The following is a 24052-nucleotide window of genomic DNA, read 5'->3' on the forward strand; positions in this document are numbered from 1 at the left end:
GCTTCATTGTCATGATGAAACTATTCTGTGCAGTAAATGTGCATGCAAATCTTTGCCAGATTAATGCCCAAGTTGCTAGAACCACAAAACGTTACAGGAAAAGCCAATCAAATATGCAAACTTAAAAAACCCAGATTATTTAATACATCTTTTCTAGTATTCTCTGGTTTCAGTAAACGTAGATAATTCTTTAAACAAGATTAATGAAAATAGTTTCTTTTTCAACACAGGCCTTTCCTGACTTTGGATATTGTCCATCAGAACTAAGAAAAGTAAATATGTCTTGGATATCTGTGTTCTTATTGATCTGGGTAGTGATTAATAATTGCTGTGGGGAAAAATCCTGTCCAGGGGTGCTTCAGAAACTAAATACTATTTTCATAATCTGCAAAATCAGCATGCCATTTTTTTATCAGACCCAAAGGGTTCACTACAAATTATGAGGTTTAGTGATCACTTAATGTGCATGGTACTTTCTCCTTTATTCAGTTTCTTTTGCAGCATTGCAGAAGAGGAGTGAATAAGCAGTTCCCCATCCCTTTTCAGTGGAGAGGCACCTGACTGATAGTGATAAACTTTCAGTGGAGACTTCTTTCAGTCATCCCACAGTCCCTAGTCCATCAGTAGGCTTCTGCCTGTGCCACTGGTCTCCTCATTCAAAGGACTGACTGAGAGACATGATGAAAACAAGTGGCTTTGGTTTCTACGTTATTTAGTTGCGTTTTCCTTCTAGTAAAGTAAAGCAGCAGAAGTCAGCAACTCTAAATGGAGCTGAGACATGTGTGAATGGTTTAGGAAAACAGCAGTTATTCCTGACAAAAAAAAAAAAAAGAAAAAAAAGAGATGGGAGCCAGTTTTCTTTATCATCAGGAAGTTATAGGTCCACGTGTAGGTTTTGATTGACCTCTTATCTGTAAGAGTTTGCCTCTTACTGAAATGCCACCGCATGGTGCAGACAGGCTATCTCCTGTGCTTCCTGCTCCTGTTCTGAGCATTGCATATCCCCCAGGCTGTGGTGATTTCCAGCTGTTGTAAAGCTTGGGCTGCACTGCTGGGATGTGGCAGTTGGCTCTCCAGGCTGCTTTGCCACAGCAGTATCCAGACACTCGTGCTCGGTCTGTATGCCAGGTTATAGGCGCTTTAGAAATGGGAATATACTGGTCAATGTAGTTTCATTGGCTTACATGGTGACTGGAAGACAGCCATTATTTTTGTATGTGGTTGATATAATTAGCCAACCACCTAGAGCAATTTTTTTGGCTAGTGCCTTTGTTTCCTTAAAATGCAAAATAAGGAATGAATTAAAATCTATTGCTGTATTACTGTAAGCCCCATATATTTATTTTTCCTGGTAAGAAGTGCCAAACCCAGCTCAACAAAAAAAAGCTGGAGGACTGGTTTGAAGGGCGGGCGCTCGGCAGGGGAAAGCACCGGGGTGTGAGCGAGAGCAGAAGCCGCAGGTGCACTCCAGGTGAGGGCGTCTGCCGGCCTCGGGCGAGCAAAGGCTTCCCACTGGGAACCAAAACCAGCGCAAACCAGGAAACAAAAAGAAATATTCAAGCTGTCCACGTGGGAGACTGCTGAGGAAACAGGCAGGTCAGCTTGGTTAATCATTACCAAGACAGACTTTACAGACGTTCACTGCTGATCATATGACAGGACTCCATCTGAGATAAAACACCCATCCCAAGCAGTAAGAGTTGAGAAGCCTCCCTTGCTTAGATGTTCTGACTTTATTGTTTTGCTGTGGGAGAAGAGGCTCCACGCTCCCCCGTTTTTCCTGGAGCTCAGCCCAGCACGGCTGTTGTGTTTCTTTCCTGTTCTGAAGAGGAAGTGAGAAATTCCCTCCACATGTGCTCCGGCACTTGAATACTCAGGTTTCACTCCCAATCCAGGAGCTGCCTGTAATGAGCTCTCTGGAGCTCGGAGAGGAGCTTCCAGCCGTGCCAAGAGTTGTTTCATTCTGTGCCAAAGGAGGAGGGGGAGAAGAAATCCTGCAAAAAGCTAAAATGTTGATGGTGCAAAAATTGGTCTAAGGGTATCGCAACTGGGAAAAGTGAAAGAAAAGCAGAAGCAGAGGAAGGCACAAGGAAACAGGATGGGAAACTTTTGTCAGAAGCACTGTGCCTGTTTGGAGCCCTACATCCCGTGCTTATTCTCGGGGAGAGACGGTGAGCAGGATGAGAAAGTCGGCCAAGTCTTCGCCAACCTTGCTGTGGTAAGGCACGACTTCCAAGCAGGACAGAAAGACAGAGACAGTAAGATAAAAGAGAAACCTTTACCTCCACTGCCTGGCCAGCACCTGGTGAATATTTGCAGATTTGTGGCACTCTTCGACTATGAGGCTCGCACTGAGGAGGACTTGAGCTTCCAAGCCGGGGATAAGCTTGAAGTGCTGGATGCGTCCCACGAGGGCTGGTGGTATGCTAGGCTCCTCCTGCCAACAGGGTCGGTCCGTCCTGGTTGCAAGCTCCAGGGCTACATCCCCGCCAACTACATAGCTGCTGACCAGAGCATTGAAGCTGAGCCGTGAGTAACCCACATAACACACACCACAGTCTCTTTTCTGTTAGGTTAAATGGGTTTGGGACAGGAGGTTACAGCCTTTTCTCTTGCTGAGTAGTACCCTGCCACACTCAGCCTCCAGCGGTCCTGCTAGTGTAGGCCCTACTAGTGGTCCTATAGTGCTAGTTGGCGTGTGCAAGGAAAAGACACTGTGGTCACAAGAAAATCAATTACAAAAGGCAGAGTGTTGAGGATTTTGTTTTGGTTTAAATAATTTCCCTCTCTGATATACCCTAATCACCTGTTTAAGAAGCATCTGGGAATATCAGGTTGGTTACCACTGTGATGGTTCATTATTTTTATTTGTATAACAGTGTGTGTCAGATGCTTCCCAGAGAGTGAAAAGATATGACCCCTGCCCCAAACAGTGTTCAGCCTAACCAGCTGCAAAGTTATCAATTAATCAGAGTTTCAGGAAGCTACCTTTACACCTTTACATCTTCTTACAAATGATGGGTGAGTCTCTAACAGGTATGTTTTTTATTGTTTCCTCTACACTATTTGTTTCTTCTTTGGAGGCAAATCTCTACTCTCAGGACAAACTTAACTGGAGTAAGTACTGCAAAGGGCAAAAGAGTAGATATAGCAATGGAGTACAAATTGAATTTGTTAAACTTTCACAGAGTTTAATTATGCAGCCCATGTTTTTCTGCCCCTTCAAAACACGTCCGATCTTATTTAATATTCTGAACTAGAGCAGAAATCACACAAAATCAGTTACTTGGCTCCCTAGTGAGGATGAGTAAGGTCTGAGTCAGCCTGGGATGCAGTTACTTATGTGTGTTGCAGTCAGAGGCAGCATTTGCTGAAATAGGTCTGACTGCAGTTCCAGAGGTATGTTTTGGCAAAAATTATCAGTGTGGAAAGAGACAGCAGAAATGGCATTCCTTATTAGTCTCAGAATTAATGTTGACTTTAGAGGGATAATGTTGCAGCTTTTCAGTTAAATCTCATTTGGACCTGAAACATCATCTCCGATCTGATCTGCCCACTGTACTGCCAAGGGCTAGGAAACTTGGCTCAGATATGATTATGCCAGTCTTTTATCAGCTGTAGAATTTGTGCTAGAGGCATCTTAGGGCAACTGTAAGATTCCTCTCTAACCTGAAGACCTTAATTTCCGGAGTCTGACCAGCTGTTTCTATTTCTGTATTCAGGCAGACAACCCTTTCAATGGTCATGTTCAAAGAATTCTTCCAATTGCAGAAATTAATCTGCAGGGAAGGCATTTTCTGAACCACTAGAGAAATGGTGGTAGGCTCTAATTCAACTCAGCTTGGCCTTTGCTCTCTTTCAAGAACTAGTTTTATTACAAGTCATCTAAGATTTCTGCTTGCTGTTAATACTTTGAAAGTAATTTTGCTCAGTTATACAACAAAGTCTCGGCTCTTAAGGTCCCTCTTATCTTTCTACACCTACAGCATCAAATACAAAGTTAAGTTTGCCAAAGTGCATTGTTGCATAACCTCTAGTTTTTTCTTGTTACAGAATCGATTTTATTTTATTTTACTCTTTTTAGATACCTTTCTCCCTTTATTAATAAAGACTAAGTTTTGGCAAAAGATCTTTCTTTATAGATTGTTAGAACACTGGAGAGGAGGAAATTGAGAGCTTTTACAGCTCTCAGATGAAGTCATTCTTCCAAAACGAGTTTTCAGTTTTGTACCAAAACTAATCTGGCTAAATATGTTGTCTTTTCTCAGATTTCCTTCTAAGTCAGTTGGCTTTAGTGATCTGCATACGTATACAAGACTGTCTGCTGTCAGGCCACACACATATAACCATAGACTAACTCAGGCTGGAAAGGACCTCTGAAGGACATTTGAAGCAGTCGTCCCAACTCAAACATGGCCAAAATAAAGTTAGACCCATTTGCTTAGTTGAGCATTTCCAGTTGAGCTTTTCACCCTCATGGTGAGGAATTTTTTGCCTTGTATCCAACTGGAATATTCCTTGCTACAATTTCCTCCAAGAATTCCCTTTCACCCACCCTCTGCATTTCACACCTCTGTTATCCTAGTGAAACAATAAGAGCAACAGTAATGATGGTTTAAAGAACTAACGCTTATTTTCCCTAAAGTAAAAGAACAAGAGTGAAAAAAGTTATTCTAATGTCTCTTCAATTAAAATTCAATGCTTTAATCATATTCTCTGCCCAAACTTTAAATTCAACTTCTTTCATCTTTCCATTTTGATTTTAATTAGCTCTCCCCTTTGGTGCTGACCAATTGTTCATGGCCATGATATAGACATTTGTGGAAATAGGAAAAGTTTTTATTGCATCCTTGCATCCTTTACACCAGTCCTTTATGGTCCCAGCACAGAACTGACAAAGAATGGAAGACTTACAATCTCATGTTCACCTGCCAAAATGCATATATACCATATATTTGCAGTGTGTTGTTTATGCTTTGCAATATTTGCCAGGCACAGCTGATCAGCAGTCTTTGAGCTAGTTGAACGTACATTTCCTAGCACCAACTACCTTCTGTATATCTTCAGAGACAACGGGAATTTTAGCTTATTTCTGAACTGTATCTCCATCTTACTAGATGAAGACAAACTGGCTAAACTGTTCTGGGAAACGGACTTGATTCATGGATTGATTCTTAGGAAGCTTGGGAAGAAAAACAAACTGACCATATTCTTAACAGCTGATTTCAGCATGTTTGTATATAAACTTTAAAAAAAATGACCTTCATATGCATGCATAGATACTCCATAAATTCACTTAAATAAAGGGATAGAGGGGCATGAAATACTCTATAAGTCATGGAATGACTTAGAGATGAGAGGGCCACTATGTAAGTTTAGCCAATATATGCTTGAAAGCTGCATGGAGAGCAGTTAAATTTCTTTTGCTAATCATTTTAGTTTTGCCTGTAGCCTTCAAGATTATTAACAACAAAATATATCTGGGCCTTTTTTATCAACATTTTGACATGGTCTTTATTATTGAGACAGTTAGAGATCAGAAAGTCTATCTGGATCTGTGTTGTCCATTCTGGCAGAGGATAATGCTAGGTAATTGCTTGTTCTCGGCAAGTGCTGCAGCAGACCATTTCGTCTCCTCACTAAAGTGTCTGTGATTTTTTTCAGGGAGAAAGGCTTTTTTGAACTTTTCCTTGGTAAGAAAGAGAATGAAGGAAAGTGAGAAACTTTTCTTCCTTGTCCTCATTTAGATAACAGTTTTTCGTCCTGGAAGTCTCTTTGACTCCGTCCAATATGACTGAGGTAGTGCTGATAAGGTGGATCAATAACTGGATGAAAGGGCAGAAAGGACGTGCAATATCTCCAGTCTGGGGAAAACAAAAATTAAATACTATTTATAACAAAGGGAATTTTCGTGTATCTTTGGCTATCAGAATGTTCAAGCAGAACTGAGAAAGAATGAGATTTCTTTACTGTGTTGCTTTCCTCAGACCAAAGTTTATTAGTAGAAATTGTATGCTAAAATTGAAGGGAGACATTGTTTATATTTTATTTTGCTAATATATTTATATTATATTTATATTATATAATATAACTAACTTATGCCAAAAGTCAAACACTTCCTATTTGTGCATGATGTCTTGTTAAAAAAAAGTTTCTCTTGCTTCCTTCCTTTGGCTTGAGTGATCCCTTCCAGTGTGAATGACTCAGATGAAATCAGTAACAATCTGTGTGAACAGGGGAAGGGGGAAAAAAGGTAAATCCATGGCTTGGGTTCTGCCTGCTGCAGCATTGCAGTCTAAATGTGTGCTACATAAGATTAAATACGTCCAGGAAATGCACAACTGCTACTATGAAGGCTGTTTTGGACAGACTGAGGAAACAAGGCCCTTCATTTTTATATTTACCAGTAAAGCATCTTCTTATTGCTGATCTTTTCTAGCACCTGCATTACTCCTTATACTAACAACAACCTGTCAGGTGGAGGGATTGTGAAGGGATTGTGCCTAGTGGCTCTGGAGACAAGTGTATTCTCCTGGCCCTACCTGGGATAGGTGGGACAAGACAGCTGGGGAGTGGAAGCATTCATCTAGCAGACCGTAGTTGCACAGTGAACTTTCACTTCATGAGGAAATAAATCTGTTACTACAAAAACGTTATTTTACTTAATATCTGACCAAAAGCAGACACAGACTACACTAATGACAAATGAGCAACTGTAAGAACACTTGGTGCTTTTCTTCTCTCAGCATCACAGGTAGCAGTCAAAACCACAAGCCAGACACATTTTTCATTTCTAAGGAAGTTTGAGTGAGGTTGTATCTGCCACATCCCATGACTTCAGAATGCTCTTCTTTCTGGGTTTAGACACATAACATCTAGAAAAAGGAAAGCAAAAAACGCAATTGGAGATACAGTCACATAATTTAACTTGCATGTCCAGCAAAGGATGATTGGAAAGAGCAATTCAACTAACACCAAACTCTGAATTAAAAGATATAAATTTCCTTGGCAAGGAGTGTCACCTTCCCGTTTCTGTGCTCTTTCTGTGCCTGTTATTCTGCACTATAAACAGGAACCATAGTAACGCATTCACCTGCCCTTATTTTATTACTGCCAGTTGTTTTAACTAAACAAGAAAACGACATAGTGCAAATTGTTATGGACAACAAATATAGCCCAGCTGTACAGTTAATTTTAATGAAGCAAAAGTAATAAAAAAACCCAACTCACTATTGGAGTGACATGAATTCTTTTTTTCTAGAGGAAATGTAGAGTGTACTTAGAGGGGGTTCTCGCCTGCCATCCTGATGGACCTGTTGGCTGTTTATTGAAAGTCAACTTCATTGCATATGTTCATGCCAACATTATTGACACAAGACTGCTGTGCTGAGGGAAGTAAATCCACACAATTCCTAGTAGATTAGGTCAAAGAAGATCACAGCAATTACTTTTAACTTTTACCAGATTCAGAAACATTCCTTATTTCAGAGCGATTTCTTATGTAGGTATTTCCCAGCTGGTGGAAACTGAGCCCCAGACCTAATCAATGAAACCTCACCAGTCAATTCCACAATGAGCTTTTTAAACAACCCTTTGAAAGCAGAAGTGGCTTGTAGGTTATTTTTGTCAATCTCCATAATTCCTTCACCTTCTGTGACCTGACTCAGCTTTAACTATTTCATACATTGACTGAATCTGAGTTACTATACATGAACAATAAAGCGTTCCCTGGGCTGACCTGTTTCAGACTTTCTGCAAAGTCAGCCTTATGGGGTTTCTTTGGTTCATGTGGGTCATTTTTCAAAGTGGTATTTAGAGGCAAAATATCTAGAGGCTCTTTTTAATGTGAAACCTTAGATTCTGCTGAACACCTCAGAAAACTGAGTGTAATCCACTGAGGTTTCTGTGCGCTCTCTCTCTCTTGCTCTTGCAATTCCTCTCTCGATTACAGTACAAACTTCCGAGGACACCACCAGAATCAGCAGTAACCCTTCTACTGAAATGAACTTGTAAAAACTGTTCATTGCTAACATGACTACATAAAGTAGTGGTAGGTTGTTCTCACATTCTTGGAAACTGTTACATTAAGTACGAAAGCTATTCTCATATAGATTTTGGTAGAAAAGGTTTCTTTATCACCAAAATATGTATTTATTATAAATCATTGAAATGGCTGTATGTGAACTCATTTGAAATTCCTTCTTTTCTCTCAATTGATATACTTTATGTATGTGCTTTTGTGTGTGCATGCACATGTACACACACACAACATAAAGTTTATAAGACTGATACTTTTAAGACCATGCAAAACAGCCCTGTGAGACAAGGTGTGTAATGCAAAGCCAGAAGATCATGCTTTTGACGTTTTTTGACCTTGTGTTCATAGCATCTGAAGTACCCAAAGTCTGGAACTGCCATGCGTGTTTTGGAGTGCCTCTCTTGAATTTAAATGATTGAATACTACAAAAAGACCATGAATTTAATCACTTGACTTCTTTAGTTGTGGTTGAGCATTCCAATGCTGTCTTCAAGCACATCTCAAATTTTGTCTTCATTTCAACTCGTATCTTAAATATGTAAAGATACACTAAACACAAAAGGAGATGGTTTACAGAACTGTGAAATGTCAGATTTTGTCAAGTGCCAGCAGTATTTACACACCCATGTGTATACCCATGTCCAGAAAATGTGTGTCTCTGTTGAGAAAGGCGGAAGGAATTATGGCATTGTAGATGAGTAGGTCATGCAAACTTGTCTAATTTAGGTCACCTATTTTCTGGCAATGTGGTTTTCTAAATATACAACATTGTCTATTCAAATTTTCAGAAATGAAGAAATTTCTTCCTACGTTGTCTTTATTTGAAATTAGTGTGTACGTTATACATTACAATCATTATGTACTAGTTTCCATTACTCTGTTGTGAAAGATTTGACAATGAATCATGTGAAGACCAGAAACAATATCCTTAAAACCGGCAAACATAGCCAGTTAGCTTTTCTTATGGCGCTGTGAAACCTAGGTGGCCTTTACAGTGCCTTTTAGAAAAACAAAGACCATATACTGGTCAGAATAACCCGACTGTCCTGTTTGATGTTTTTTCTTCAGACTCAGTAGGAATAAGCTTTGTGCGTGCTAGCCCAGATTAGTTGGTTTTGAGCAATGTTGTTGGCAAAAACATTCACTAGGTATTGTACAATGGTTACTGTTTCCTCAATAGTTGTCTTTGATGGCTCTCCGTGCAGCATAATAGAGCTGTGCAGAGCTGAGTGATCTCTGAGCAGGTTTAGAACTGAAAAATAGTAACCAGCAGTTCAGCCAGGCTAAGAAGTCCTAAAGCTGGGCTGATTTTAAACAAACTAGGTCAAGTGTCTCTATGAAGAATTGTTTTGTAACATGTAAAAAGCACTGTTGGTTATAGAAGACTTTGGGGCTTTCTTTGTGTAGGATCATATCTGTACTGAAGAGATTAAGTCATAAAAACATAAGAGATACCTTACGAGGTCAGACCAATGGCCCCTCTAGCCCCATTATTCTGTTTCAGAAACATTTTATGAAAAGTGCACAGGCCCATCCACTTTCTTTGGTCTGTTCCCATTGTACTTCACCAGAGGCTGGAACCGTTGTATAAGCAATGTCAGAGGGTACATCACTGCCATGTCTAATTACAGACCTATTGTCAAGTCTGTTTAGCAAAAGCATAGGTGTTGACACTGCACAATTCTTTATTTCTGTCTGTGGGCAGACCAAGCTATTAGGAAAAAAACCAAAACCCAAACCCCAAGAAAAACCCTCTCATCTCTGCAGAAAGTTTTATATTCCTAAACAAGTGTTCGGCTTTTTTTTCCAGATTGGTGATTGCTTAGTCATGAGTGACTCAACAAAACCCATGCTCAAAATAAATAGGCACAAAAGGAAATGGTCGTGCTTCACAGGTCCCCGTGAAATTCAGGGACCGGTCCTTTACAGAACACACCTATCTGCCCCGTCTACCCTCATGCACCTGAGTCAGCCCGGGCTGCAGACCTCAGTGACTTTACCCTCACAGATTTACCCATCAATTAATTTTGCTTCCTGCCAAAGATGCAGAACTAAACTCAGGATGTATCCTCTTATTATCTTACAGACATTATCTTCTAACATGAGGCTATAGCAAAGATGCCTTGTGCAAACATTATAGTAATGATGCAGCCTTCCAGTAGCCTAGTTTAGACAACACAAAATTTACGTGCACTTTAATTTTAAAACAGATTAGTAGAGAAAATATGATTAATCAGGATTCAGATGTTTTTCTGTAATAAACTGTTTTGTTCCTTTTCAAGTTATGCAAGCAGAGTATGCACAGCAAAGAATATAATTTATTAGGTGATATTTAAAAAAGACAAAATATTATTACATATTTACTACTACATGTAAGAGGAAAAAACAATTTTCAGTGATTTTTAAATAGTACTATACGGGACATACTCGAAGACCCTTCTTGTGTTAGAACTTTAAATATAAGAGATTAAAATTCATTAGTTAAGAAGCTTATTCTTCATCAGAGTTTTCTTAAATGTTTCAGGTTTGTTTCTTACGTTCTTCTTAAATGTTTCAATGTTTCTTAAACAATTCAGGTTTGCACCTCATAACTGCATAAAAAACCCCATAAGAGCTACAAGAAATTAGAATGGAAATCTACATCTTCGCAGTTTTCAATTCTCCAGACATGCCTAGAATTCATCTGGAAATAGCTTTTCAGAGGATCAAACAAAATATCGATCATGAATGCATTCCTTTTCTTTATCACTTAAACCAAATAGAAATACATACGGTTTTTCCATGCTGGTACACTAATCTTAATCACTGAAAACTGGAAAAACAAAGCAATGAATTAAATAATAAGTGATGGTTCCATAAAGGATTGTACTAATTGACATTTTCATTACTTCTATGCAGTCTACTCTATAATCTATAATATTCTACATTCTAAATTTATCTGCAGTAATGTTGGTAAACATTTTCTCTTAGCTTTCTCTCACTAAAGCAGTTATATTGCTAGCTTAATTAATATTTTTCTGTATTTATAGCACAAACGATTTTGCAGTACACTTTTTCAAACCTCACTGCAAAAGAAGAGAAAAAAAGAAATCTGAGACTCACATATGGGAATGAATATATACCGTAAATTTCAGAAATTACGAGAACTCACAAACCTCAATTTTCCTTTTGAAACTACTGATCTTTTCAGTTAGTGGAAGTCTCTGTAAGGGTATATGGAAGGAGGCTCTGCTCCGCTACGGGTATGTGGTGAAAGGAGCCATACACAAGAACATGCGGAGACAAACCTGAGGAACACGTGAGAAGGGAGGTGGTGATGAGTTCAAGCCTGCTCAGTCGCACTCACTGATAAGGGTATGCAGACTGTGGGAACGTTTCTTTTTCAGGAAGATTATCTGAGGACCTTGCCAATAAGGAAAGGGAAGGAGACAAACACATAGGGATACCAAACCTGACTGATTAATGTTATCAAAGACAATAATCAGAAATAAACCTGGGCACTCGCTCTAATTGATGGGCTATCAAGAAACGGCAGGCAAACTCGGACTTTTCAACTGATAAGGATGCAAACCTGGGGGTCCAGGATGTTGGAGGGGGGTCTGTGGGGCTATGTCAAGTGATGAAGCAAGGTTTAGGGAAAAGGGATCAGGGAGGAACAAAGAAGGGGTAGACAGAAAGGGGTATAAAAGGTGCTGTTCACATGTAAAATGGGGCCAGTCGGTACACTTGTCTGGCTGAGCCCTGTGCCTGGTCACCACACTCTGTCCTGTCTTCTCACTAAATCCTTTGTTGACTCTCTCTCTGTGTAACCTGACCCTCTGTCCCATGTGTGATGGCTGCAAGGACTAAGTGCCAGCTACTGGGAGGACTGGTGTGACTGGGTGCTGGGCCAGCAACTGGAGTCAGAGCCGGGGTGTAGGTGCCCCTGGCCGGTGGTGTCAGCTGCTGGAGCGAGTGGGCTCTCAGTGCCAGATGCTGGAGTGGGTGGGAGTCTTGGCCACCAGCCACTGGAGTATGTCTCGAAACCAGCTGCTGGGGGGACCAGCATGCGTAAGGCGAGTGTGGGTAAGAGGGGCTAGGATCAGGGCAGGGTTGTTGGATGGAGAGACAGGCTGTGCCGGTATTTGAGGGGGGGATCCGCAAATGTGTGTGTGCTTGTGAATCTAGAGAGTGTGTGTGTGTGTCTGTGTCTGTGTCTGCACGCCATCACTAGTGACCTTCTGGCTCTGCCAGCTGAAGAGGAGGAGGAGGGGACTGTGCTTGTGTTTTCTGTGAGTCCTGCACATGGGTGCTGTTGAAGGCAGCACCTTCTCTGTGGCAGTCTGTGTGACTGGCCGTGTCAGTGTCCTCTCCGTGTGTCTGTGCGTCTCTGAGACACATGCCCATCTTCACCGCTGGTTGAACCTGAAAGTGGGAAAGCGGCAGCCACATCCCTCAGCATGGGCAGAGACCCTGTGTCCCTGGGCTGGGCTCCAGCAGCCAAGCAGGAGGTCCCTGGGCCGCAGTGGCTGGAGGAGGCGGCCGCTCCTAAATCCCCTTAACCTCTACTTCAAAAAAGAGTGTCTTGGCTTTCTGTTCCTTTTATTGTATGCTTTTCCCAAAATCCTACAGATTTATGAATGTTTAGAAGTGTGTATATATTCTCAGCCACTGACATGGATGAATCAGTACCATTTTTATCCATGGAAAGTCACCTGATGTTTTTAGCTGTTCCAGAATGACAACTTGATTAGCTTGGAAAGATAATTATTAGTCTTCTGAATACCTGCAAGGCAAGAAAAGAGAAAATGAGATCTTGTTCTTATTACAGAGCTAAAATGTTTGAAAAATCACCCAGAAACTTCCTTTTGATGCTAACATACCTTTCTGACACAGTGTTGTGATCTCTTACAAAAGAAACCATGTGTGTGAGTCTTGGGCTGATAATATACACACTGATATTGAGTTTGATGTGCTCCAGCTTTACTTCTGGAAGTCAAAGGTGTCTTTAGTGTGTCACCGTTCCCATCTGTCACCCTGAAAAATTTACCCTGAAACCTGAGAGACCATTTGGTTAAGAAATTTGTCCCCATGTGAAAGAACCGTTCTGTCCTTTGGCTCAGGGTCACCTGGGGGTGCCAGACTGCACAGTTCCTGTCCCCCTGGGGACAGAGTGACCTGGTTGTTCTCCACTGAAAGTTGACCTGAGAGAGAGCACGAGTCTGCTCAGACTGCTGGCAGTAGGCTGAGGAGGTATGTGCCCAAGAGAATGTCCAAGAGAGAGCTCTGCATAAAATGGATGGAGAGATCTGCTCTGCCACCAGTGTCCTGTGCAGGCAAGGGGGGCTTTTTGTTTCCAAGGGTTTCTGTATTACTTCTGTACTGAGGTGAGTTTCTCTGTGAGAAAAGAAAATAATTTCTCAGGAATGATTTTCTCAGGAAAATCAATTGAGTGCTTTTGGAAGCTGTAATGGTTCAAGTGAATGTATGATTGAACATTTTCTTGTCCTTTTGAGTTTCCCTTAATGTTAAATCAATTGATGTTATTAGTGTTCTCTGTACCATGTTAACATTAAGGCTACCTCAAGGTTTCAACTTTGTTCCTCAGTTGTTATGAATAGCAGAGTTATTGCTACTTTTAGAGTATATTATGGCAGTATATCAGTACTTTTGTTCATGTATGTGTTAACAAACGCATACAGGTACTGCTAGCATTGATGCAAGATTTTACAATGCTATTTGGAAGACTCTATGCAGCAGAAATAGGGTCTGAGGAACACATTTTAAGTTTTTTAGAAAGAGGTGATTATATGGCTGTATTTCACAGCCAATGTCCCAAAGCAATGCCCATTAAAGCGAATGGTAGCCTTTCATTGACTCCAAAGACAAGTTGTTTTAGAACAAGTTTTAAATGCAATGAAGTCCTTATCCAGGTACAAAACCACTACTGGGAACAAACTTTGATGATTGACCTTAGTCTCTTAAATTGGAGAAATAGCAGGGACTTACGTAGCTAAAACACCACAGAAAAAAGTAATATGATATCACTTTCATCTACCATTTATTTTCTCATATAGAAGAACTTCAGAGCAGATTAAATAATACAGCATGCAGGTGACCAATATTGTGGAGAATGAATGCAAATTTTGAAATTAATTATGCAATAGTGAAGCGGGGGCTCACAGGATGAGATTTATTTATGGAGATTTCCGCAAATTAACTCTATCAGATTGTGATTTGCTTGCTGGTTTATTATCTTTTGTTCCTATTTTGCAGTGAAACTAGTATTGTGTGAGCTATGCTAACTTACAGAGCTCATGCACTTGGCCTTGTAGTGCTGTCCCTACAGGAGAAATAGTCACTTCCCAGTCATTACAGAGTGCAAGAGTAGCCAAAGGTGCAATGGTTTGTCATCCTGAAGCAGACTCAGAGCAAATTAATTTCCATGTTTGCAGCACAGTCAACTGCTATTATCAACTATTGAAAAATTAATGTAGTATTATGCATAATCCCTTACAACAGAATCACACGACAGTACAGTTATGGCCTACTGAAATACTTACTAAAAAGGTTTATACACAACGTGCCATGGATTTTTTAGACTAATGCCCAAATAATCTTTGTGTTTACGTTTACAAGACAGTAAATTTGTTCTAGACTGTAAGAGGAAATGCCTACCTCTGTGATGGGTTTTACCACACTTACTCACTGTTGAATATTACCTTATCCAAACAATCCCACGCAGTTACTTACTGTAAAAGTCCCTAAAGCCCTGGCATGCCCTTTCTTTAGGGCACAGCTTATTATTTCCAACAAAAACAACGGAGTAACACAAAGCAAAGATATTTCTCAGACCAAAACAGACTTTAGAGGCTCAGAGTCCTTTTTGACACATCTGCTGCCCTCTACTCACAGGCTAATAATCTCCTGCAGTTTCTTCAGCTGGGCTCCTCCAGTGATTTGTTAGTGCAACCTGGGGCTCCTTTTTGGTCTCAGGTATACACAAGGTCAGTCTGCCAGGGTAGATGGGTGTTTCAAGCGTTTGCTACAGTTACATTGCAGTCATTGGGACTGTTTGGAGCAAGCTATTGTTCAGCGTCAGAGTCAAGTTTTCGGCAAGTAGTAAAATTAAAACCATTTTTTTTTTAAAGGCACTACGCAATATAAGTGTGGCGAATCTGGTCCTTGAGTCTAGAAGTATAAAGCTTTTTTTCTGGCAATGACCTGCAATTTCCCATCTTGCTAAAAAGAAATGGTAGCAAAGGTTCTGCCTAATTTTGGTGGTAGTTCATGTACGTTCAGTCCCAAAAGGATTACCTCTCTTGTAACAGTGGTACATTCTCCAAATTACTGTATGTAAGCATCTATGCACGTTGTATATTCTAGCAAAATAGTGACTATGGTAAGTTAGAGACATAGGTTTAAATTGCCTCATTTTAACTAAAGAGCCCCTGTTTCGTGGATGAATGTTATCACTTGTGTCCTAGTGCTCATGGTCATGATCAAATAATTATGGGAAGAGAGAAAGGAAAAATGGCTCCCTTCTGGAAGAAAGAAGCAGAGATGTTCCTCAAGAGTCCTTCATTTTACTTTTGTATCAAATCAAAATATTTAACATGGCCTGAAACAAAATGAAGGGTATTGCTTGGTTCTATCTTGTTTTCAGATAACTTCATCCTTTCTGAACAAAATTAAAAGAAAAAATGCTTATATTTTGATGGAAGCTCCATTTGAAAACAGAAATAAAAAACCCTTTAAATTTGAAAATTTTTCACATTGAGTACCTTTACAAGTTAAGCTATAATATTTTGTTTAGATGACATATGGAGAAGTATAACTTAATTTTCTTTCCCTTTTTTTGCTTTTATATCTCTTCCATTATCACGTCGTATATTCTGCCATCGCACCAGAAAAACTCTCTCAAGTCTAACATAAATTTAGTATTTATGGAAAAACGCCAGCCAGTCAGCTATGATCTGTTGACAAGAACATTAACAAAATGTTATCCAAAAGCCAAGAGCAAAATGGGATCTGTTATTTTCCAAAACTGCGTATTTCGCATTGTAATGGTTATTTAAAGAAAAATCACACTGTTGATCTTGAAATATGGAAAATACAGTGGAACTTACAGTGTGTTGCTACAGACAGGCTGTCACTTTCAAACATACAGGCAGACTTCTACATACATACATAACGTAAACTAATGCTCTGCTCTGTCATTTTGATAGATCTCTGCCACTTACATAGTGTAGAAATGAGCCTTTAGTTTTTCACAACTATTCACATGTTCTATGTTTTCCCCCGTGGAAAGAAAAACAGACTTATTCCACCCACTGTCATTGTGAAAAGACTCAGAAGCTCCAGGTCCCACACACAGTGCATGCGGATAGTCTTCATTTTAGTTTGTGATAAGTTATTCAACAACAAAAATTCGAGCAATATGCATGACTCAGATCTTTACGCATGAGGCAAATTCATTGTGGTTGCGAAAGGTTAAGTGTGGTGCCCTACATAACCGTCCCTGAAAACCTGAATTTCTAGTTTCCCTTGGAGGAAACTAGTTTCTGATTATGGTAAATAAGTAATCAGAACTGAGCTGTGTCACTATACAAGTACATTTTAAATGATTTTTTTATTTCAAGTATTTTCCATGTCAGGTACTTTCTGCAGTGTGTTAAGATTTTAACTGATTTACTTATGTAGATACAGATGGCTGTTGTTACCTAAACACTTTTAAAGGCTTCATCTGACACACTTGTTGCTATTGGTACTTTGATGAGTAAGGTTTAAACCAGTACATTTAGCGGTGACCTATAGTCAATAAATATATGATGAAAATGAATGTTAAAGTATTCTCTCGGCAAGTACAAACATGAGTGGTGTGATGAACTAAGAAAGGGAAAGGGAGAAGATCTGTAGAGAGCAATCCTTACAGTGAGAGTTAGTCTGTGAAATTGTTTCCCCAAGTAGGACTGAAATCGCTGCCAAAGACACATGCCCTGTGGGAGCAGGATAAGCTGGAAACCAGCATTTGCTGAGCAGGTGCAGCAGCTCCGGCGGCAGCAGGTTATCGCCCTTGGGCAATAAATGCAGTCCTCAGTTTTGTCTTGTCTTTATTTTCTCTTCATTGTTGCCTGTTAGCTCTGACTTTCTCCCTTCTCTCCCTCCATCCACTTGATAATATTCTACTGTCCTCTCTGCTTTGAATTTTTACTGTCCTGTTTTCTCTCTCCCTCCTGCAGTGTCCTATGCATTCCTTTATCATTAGCTTTAAATTCCTTCCTCTTAAATTTTGTCCTTGTCCCATGCCTCCTTCAGTATCTGATAATAAATGACAATGAGAGACAGACAGCATTAAAAACAATCCCAGGAAAGCCTGTAGAAGGAAGGAAGGAGGAGGGGCTCTGTTTCCAAGGAACCTGAAACCCCCTCTTAGGTTTTCCAGCCTCTGCACAGTGAAAGTCTGCAAGCCCTAGAGTAATCCTGGACCTTTGACTATGTAGACTCTTGTGCCATATCTGGGAAGGCTTGTGTTTTTGAAAATGCTCATGAAAGGAATCTTTTGCAAGTTTATATCTTCATGGTTTAGCCTGACTACAGATTTTTCTGTTGTCTTTTTTTTCCAACGCCATAATCGGGTTCACTGTAGACTATAAAGGGAAAATTGAAGCAGCCAGTGCTCATCTCCCACGCTCTCCTTCACGCACACAGTTCATCATTTGTAAAGCACATCTGTTTCTTAACTATATTATATCTGGAAGTCTCATCTTTGCAGTGATATTTCCTGATTTCTTGAAATGTCAGCTCTTGGAGAAATTATATTACTTCATTAGTCTTATAATTAAGGCAGCCTAATATTTTCTATCAGAAGAGCTTGTTTAGTTGCTTATAATTTTTCCAGGCTTTACCTGATTGGATGTGAATTTTCCAGGGTTGATACCAGGCACAGGCTGCCTCTTTCTCTCCCTGAAAGCAAAAAAAGTGGCTCAGAACACTACGAGAAATCCTTTGTGCATGTACTTTGGAGGAAGGGCTTGATATTTGGTAGGGGAGATTACTATATTAAAAGTGTGTGCTTTTTTGCTATCTAAGAAAACTTTGCTTCAAACTAACCAAGCCTTTGAAAAGAAAACTGTACTTTACATGTGGTAACCGAACATATTCATTAGAATTTGACAGATGCATTCTATATTTTTGATACTTTGGGAAAACCCAGCAAGTGCTTGGAGCCTCCCTCTCAGCACAGAGAGGACGTGCTGGTGGCACCATTGGTAAACTTCTGTCCCTGCTTCTGCACTACTGTTTACCCACAGCAGACTGCAAACCTGGCATGGATTAAAAGCTGGCTCAGCAGCCCTCTTTGTCCTGCACGGATGACGGCAGTGAAGAGTGGCGCACACAAGCCTGTTCAGGTTTCCATGTGCTGAGTAAGGGCAGTGATCACAGGATGGTCATATGATGAAAGTAATTGAATAAGACCCTGGAGGATCTCTCTGTCTCTGTTTCTCTGTCTCTTTAGCTTTCCATGCATCTTTCCTTGTCTTCTGTGGCACAGAAGTTAGCAGCTATTGCTCTCCGAATAAACTACTACATACTGCACAATGCTAAATTCCCTGAAAGGTAGGCCCTAGGCATTTCAAATTGGACATCCAAAATTAGTAGAAAATGCTTATAATAATGTCTTACTGCCTTAGTCCCTTTCTGTGATGTTTCTCCGCTGTAAAAAATATTTTACAAGCATAAGTGCCACAAAAAGAAATTAATGAATGTTCGTAAAGCATTCAGATATTATAGTCATGAACACTATAATAGAGGCTGCTAGGAAATTAGCCATTCATGTAATTTTATAACTTGTATTGAGAGCAGAGACTAAACAATGTACAGTAAATAAACTGTCTACGCAATGACAAAACAAAATAGAGGGTAACTATTCAGTGAACAGCATTCATATTAATGCGGTAGGAAGCACTGGATGTGGCCATGTAATTAAAGATGGTATCATACTGGGTTTTCCTGAAAATGGCTGAGTTGATGCCATGAAATCAATATTAATATTGACATCTCTTAACTTGGGAGTTCTTGACTTAGCAGTTACAGCTTTCTATGACTGTAGATTTTGAGGCATTTAAAATGTAAACTTTATATACTGTTAAAGCTTTATTTGTTTTAGCTATTGCACAAGCTTTCTGCATTCCAGAAGAAACTGGGATATATTTGGTTTCAATATATATAGCATCTATTTTTCATTGTCCTCATCCAAGACTTTTGCTCTAATTGCAGTAATTCTTTGCTCTTCTCAGTCTAAGAAACCTTTTCTTCTCCTCATAGCCTAGTACTACAGACACAGTTAACACACTCCAGTTAATCTTCTGGAGGGCCAGCTAACCTGTTTGTCATCATTTCTTCCATAATGAAGACCTCTGGTTGGGAACCACAGGAATTGCAACAAACCCTCCCAGCTGCTGAGATTTAGCGGTCTCATGAGATTTACTCTAACCTGAAAGGGTAAATCCCAGTTGCCAGCACTTATGAAAAATGAGAAGTGAGATGCCCTCATGCCACAAAGTGCTGATCCAGGATAGGATCATGCTGTCCATTTTAATGTCTTCAGTTATTTTTGAAAATAAATTTCATGTGACTGATTTCCTGCTATTTCTTCTGTTATCATAGAATCATAGAATGGTGTGGGTTGGAAGGGACTTTAAAGATCATCTAGTTCCAACCCCCCTGCCATGGGCAAGGGCACCTTCCACTAGATCAGGTTGCTCAAAGCCCCATCCAACCTGGCCTTGAACACTTTCAGGGATGGGGCATCCACAACCTCTCTGGGCAACCAGTTCCAGTGCCTCACCACCCTCATAGTGAAGAATTTCTTCCTTACATCTAATCTAAATCTACCCTCTTTCAGTTTAAAGCTATTACCCCTTGTCCTATCACTACATGCCCTTGTAAGAAGTCCCTCTCCTGCTCTCTTGTAGGCCCCCTTTAGTACTGGAAGGCTGCTATAAGGTCTCCCCAAAGCCTTCTCTTCTCCAGGCTGAACAACCCCAACTCTCTCAGCCTGTCTTCATAGGGGAGGTGGTCCAGCCCTCTGATCATCTTTGTGGCCCTCCTCTGGACTCGCTCCAACAGGTCCATGTCTTTTTAATGTTGGAGGCCCCAGAGCTGAATGCAGTACTCCAGGTGGGGTCTCACGAGAGCGGAGTAGAGGGGGAGAATCACCTCCCTCGACCTGCTGGTTACGCTTCTTTTGATGCAGCCCAGGATGTGATTGGCTTTCTGGGCTGTGAGTGCACATTCCTGATTCATATTCAGTTTTTCATCCACTAATACCCCCAAGTCCTTCTCCTCAGGGCTGCTCTCAATCCACTCATCACCCAGCCTGTATTTGTGCTTGGGATTGCCCCGACCCATGTGCAGGACCTTGCACTTGGCCTTGTTGAACTTCATGAGGCTTGCATGGGCCCACTTCTCAAGCATGTCAAGGTCCCTCTGGATGGTATCCCTTCCCTCCAGTGTGTTGACCGAACTGCACAGCTTGGTGTTGTCAGCAAACTTGCTGAGGGTGCACTCAATCCCCCTGTCCATGTGACCGACAAAGACATTAAACAGCGCCAGTCCCAATACTGACCCCTGAGGAACACCACTCGTCACTGCTCTCCACTTGGACATTGAGCCATTGACCACAACTCTTTGAGTGTGACCATCCAGCCAATTCCTTATCCACCCAGTGGTCCATCCGTCAAATCCATGTCTCTCCAATTTAGAGACAAGGATGTCATGCGGGACAGTGTCAAATGCTTTACACAAGTCCAGGCAGATGACGTCCGTTGCTCTTCCCTTATCCACTAACGCCATAACCCCACCAAGTTTGTGAGGCACAATTTGCCCTTAGTGAAGCCATGTTGGCTGTCACCAATCACCTCCTTATTTTCCATGTGCCTTAGCGTAGTTTCCAGGAGGATCCGCTCCATGATCTTGCTGGGCACAGAGGTGAGACTGACTGGCCTGTAGTTCCCTGGGTCTTCCTTTTTTCCCTTTTTAAAAATGGGAGTTATATTTCCCCATTTTCCAGTCAGTGGGAACTTCACCGGGCTGCCATGACTTCTCAAATATGATGGATAGTGGCTTAGCCACTTCATCTGCCAGTTGCCTCAGGACCCATGGATGCATCTCATCAGGTCCCATGGACTTGTGCACCTTCAGGTTCCTTAAATGGTCTGGAACCTGATCTTCTCCTACTGTGGGTGGTTCTTCCTTCTCCCAGTCCCTGCCTTTGCCTTCTGCAACTCGGGCAGCGTGGCTGGAGCACTTGCCAGTGAAGACTGAGGCAAAAAAGTTGTTGAGTACTTTGGTCTTCTCTATATCCCGAGTTACCAGATCTCCCGTTTTCTTCCAGAGAGGGCCCACATTTTCCCTAGTCTTCCTTTTATCAGCAATGTACCTATAGAAGCTTTTCTTGTTGCCCTTGACTTCCCTGGCCAGATTTAATTCTGTCAGGGCTTTAGCTTTCCTAACCTGATCCCTGGCTGCTTGGACAATTTCTCGGTATTCCTCCCAAGCTACCTGTCCTTGCTTCCACCCTCTGTAGGCTTCCTTTTTGTGTTTGAGTTTGTCCCAGAAGCTTCTTGTTCATCCATGCAGGCCTCCTGGCATTTTTGCCTTACTTCCTCTTTGTTGGGATGCATCGCTCCTGAGCTTGGAGGAGACGATCCTTGAATATTCACCATCTTTCTTGGGCCCCTCTTCCCTCCAGGACTTTATCCCATGGTACTCTATGAAGCAGATCCCTGAAGAGGCCAAAGTCTGCTCTCCTGAAGTCCAGGGTAGCGAGCTTGCTGTGTACCCTCCTTGCTGCCCTAAGGATCTTGAACTCCACCATTTCATGGTCACTGCAGCCAAGGCTGCCCTTGAGCTTCACATTCCCCACCAGCCCCTCCTTGTTGGTGAGAACGAGGTCCAGCATAGCACCTCTCTTCGTTGGCTCCTCTCTCACTTGGAGAAGGAAGTTGTCATCAATGCATTCCAGGAATCTCCTGGATTGCTTATGCCCTGCTGTGTTGTCTCTCCAACAGTTATCGTGGTGGTTCAAGTCCCCCATAAGCACCAGGGCTTGTGAATGTGAGGCTGCTCCTATCTGTCTATAGAGGGCCTCATCCCTCCACACCTTTGAATGACCTTGCCATGTAGTCCTTCTCAGCAATTTTTCTCCCCTTTCCTCCCCCCTCATTCCTATTGTAATTATCACGGTTTCTATTTGTGGCTGTACCTTACTGCTGACTCAGCCCTCAGGATTTTCCCTTTTAGTTGGACATTCACAGAATTGAGACTATGTCACAGACCTCTGCCTTTAGCCTTATCTTACCTCCAGTGTCCTGCAACTTGAATGAGAAACTGAAATAATCCCCCCTTATCCCAGCTACAGCTAGTTATGAAAAAAAATTCAGTGACTTCAGGTATGATGTTGTGGATCTAATTCTGACTTTGCTCCTATACGTATTAAATCTAAGTAAAGGTAGAGGATAAAAGTGGGAAGCTGTGCTCTGGTGAGCCCTAATGGAAATGGGTGACATAGTTAGAACTTCCACATCATTTTCTCTGCTGGTCTTCAGTATGGATAACAAAAGAGCAGTGAAGGATCTGCTGAAATTTCCAAGAAAGCCAAAGATCGTAGCTGTTAATTCAGAGTTGATGTTTGGCTTGTTGGTGAAGATGTTACCCACATCCCAACGGAGGATGCACACAGAGTCCTTAATCATGAGTTTAGAGTTGCTGTTGTAGTACGGCTGCAAAGGGACTGCCCAAGGAAAGGCTATGCTGTCAAAAAGTTTCTCCAGTAACAAATTTTTCGCCTTGACCATGGTTGGGTGTCTTTGGCTGTGGGTCCTCCAATGCAAAAGCAAGAGGCTGGGTTCAGAGAAAGGAATATACTAGAGCTCCTGCTGGAGGGGAGTGGCACAGTGGCCACACGAGGAAGGTTGAGGCTGCAGAAAGGTTTGCCCCCTTAGAACTTTTGTGTCAGGCTCGTGCCAAGGGGTCCTCCTCCATGGCATTTGGCCCATGCCTTGTTGCTTGTTCATTTAACATGACTGAGGATCTTTGGCAGAGGTCAGCCCATGCCTACGGTTAGGATTAGGGGAGAGATGAGTACTAGAGTTCCAATGTGACTATGGCTGCTAAGGGACTGCCCAAGGAAGATCAAAGTTGCAAAAAACAGCTTTTAGGCTAAGGTTCAAACCAGGTCTAGGATTAGTGGTAGGGGTTGGATTAGTTTTAGGGTTAGGAGGGTGACAAACCTTAGAGCTCCAGTTTGAATAAAGCTGCAGGGGTCTGCCCAAGAAAAGACTTGTCTCCCAAGAAGTGTTTCATCTGGCCCATGACTGGGAGGCTTTGGCTAAAGCTCAGCACACACCTTGCATTAGAGTCAGGAGTTAGGGTATCAGGGATTTAAGAGAGACCAAGCATAGAGCTCCAGTGTAAGTGTGTGTGTGTGTGTGTGTAAAAGGGCTGTCCAAGGAATGGTAGGCTGCCAAAAAAATCTTTCCCCTGAGAGCTTTTTCATCTGGAACATGGCTGGGAATCCTTTTGTTTGCATTTGAGTGTTGGATAGAGTTAATTTCAGGAGAGAAAAAGACCCTGTAGTTCCCAGATGAGTTGAGATCTTCTGTTAAATCTTCAGTCTCTACCTCGAATGAGTGCATTGCACTGATATGATCAGAAGGGGATATTGCATTAATGAGAGGGAACAGAAGGAAGAAAACTCATTTTGCATACTCTTTTGGGTGGGGATATTTGTGGTTTTTGTTTTTCCACTGGGGTTTTGTCTTCTTCTAGGCATATTGCCAGGCACTGGAAACTTTACCAGTGGTACAGCATTGCAGAACTTTGCCTCCCTATCTTTCTTTGCTTTAGTGATTCTGTCAGCAGCTATGCGGCATGCAATAACCCTTGGCCCATGTTACTCTTCCTCACTTCTACTTTCCAGCTTAGAAGTTCCTGCCATATCTTCCTGCCATATGAAAAAAAAGTGCAGAA

General features: G+C 41.4%; 1 protein-coding gene across 1 annotated transcript in view; it reads left to right on the top strand.

Moving 5' to 3' along the window:
• The first annotated feature begins 2098 nt into the window (after positions 1-2098).
• The window catches only part of FRK (fyn related Src family tyrosine kinase), a 56911-nt gene continuing 34957 nt past the window's right edge, over positions 2099-24052 (top strand). Inside the window, exons 1-2 of the mRNA XM_050892977.1 lie at positions 2099-2171; positions 2256-2529. Coding sequence (XP_050748934.1) covers positions 2099-2171; positions 2256-2529 — 347 coding nt within the window. The remainder of the gene's footprint in view (positions 2172-2255; positions 2530-24052) is intronic.

Source organism: Gymnogyps californianus, chromosome 3, assembly GCF_018139145.2.
Source record: "Gymnogyps californianus isolate 813 chromosome 3, ASM1813914v2, whole genome shotgun sequence".
In the NCBI taxonomy this organism is placed as follows: domain Eukaryota; kingdom Metazoa; phylum Chordata; class Aves; order Accipitriformes; family Cathartidae; genus Gymnogyps; species Gymnogyps californianus.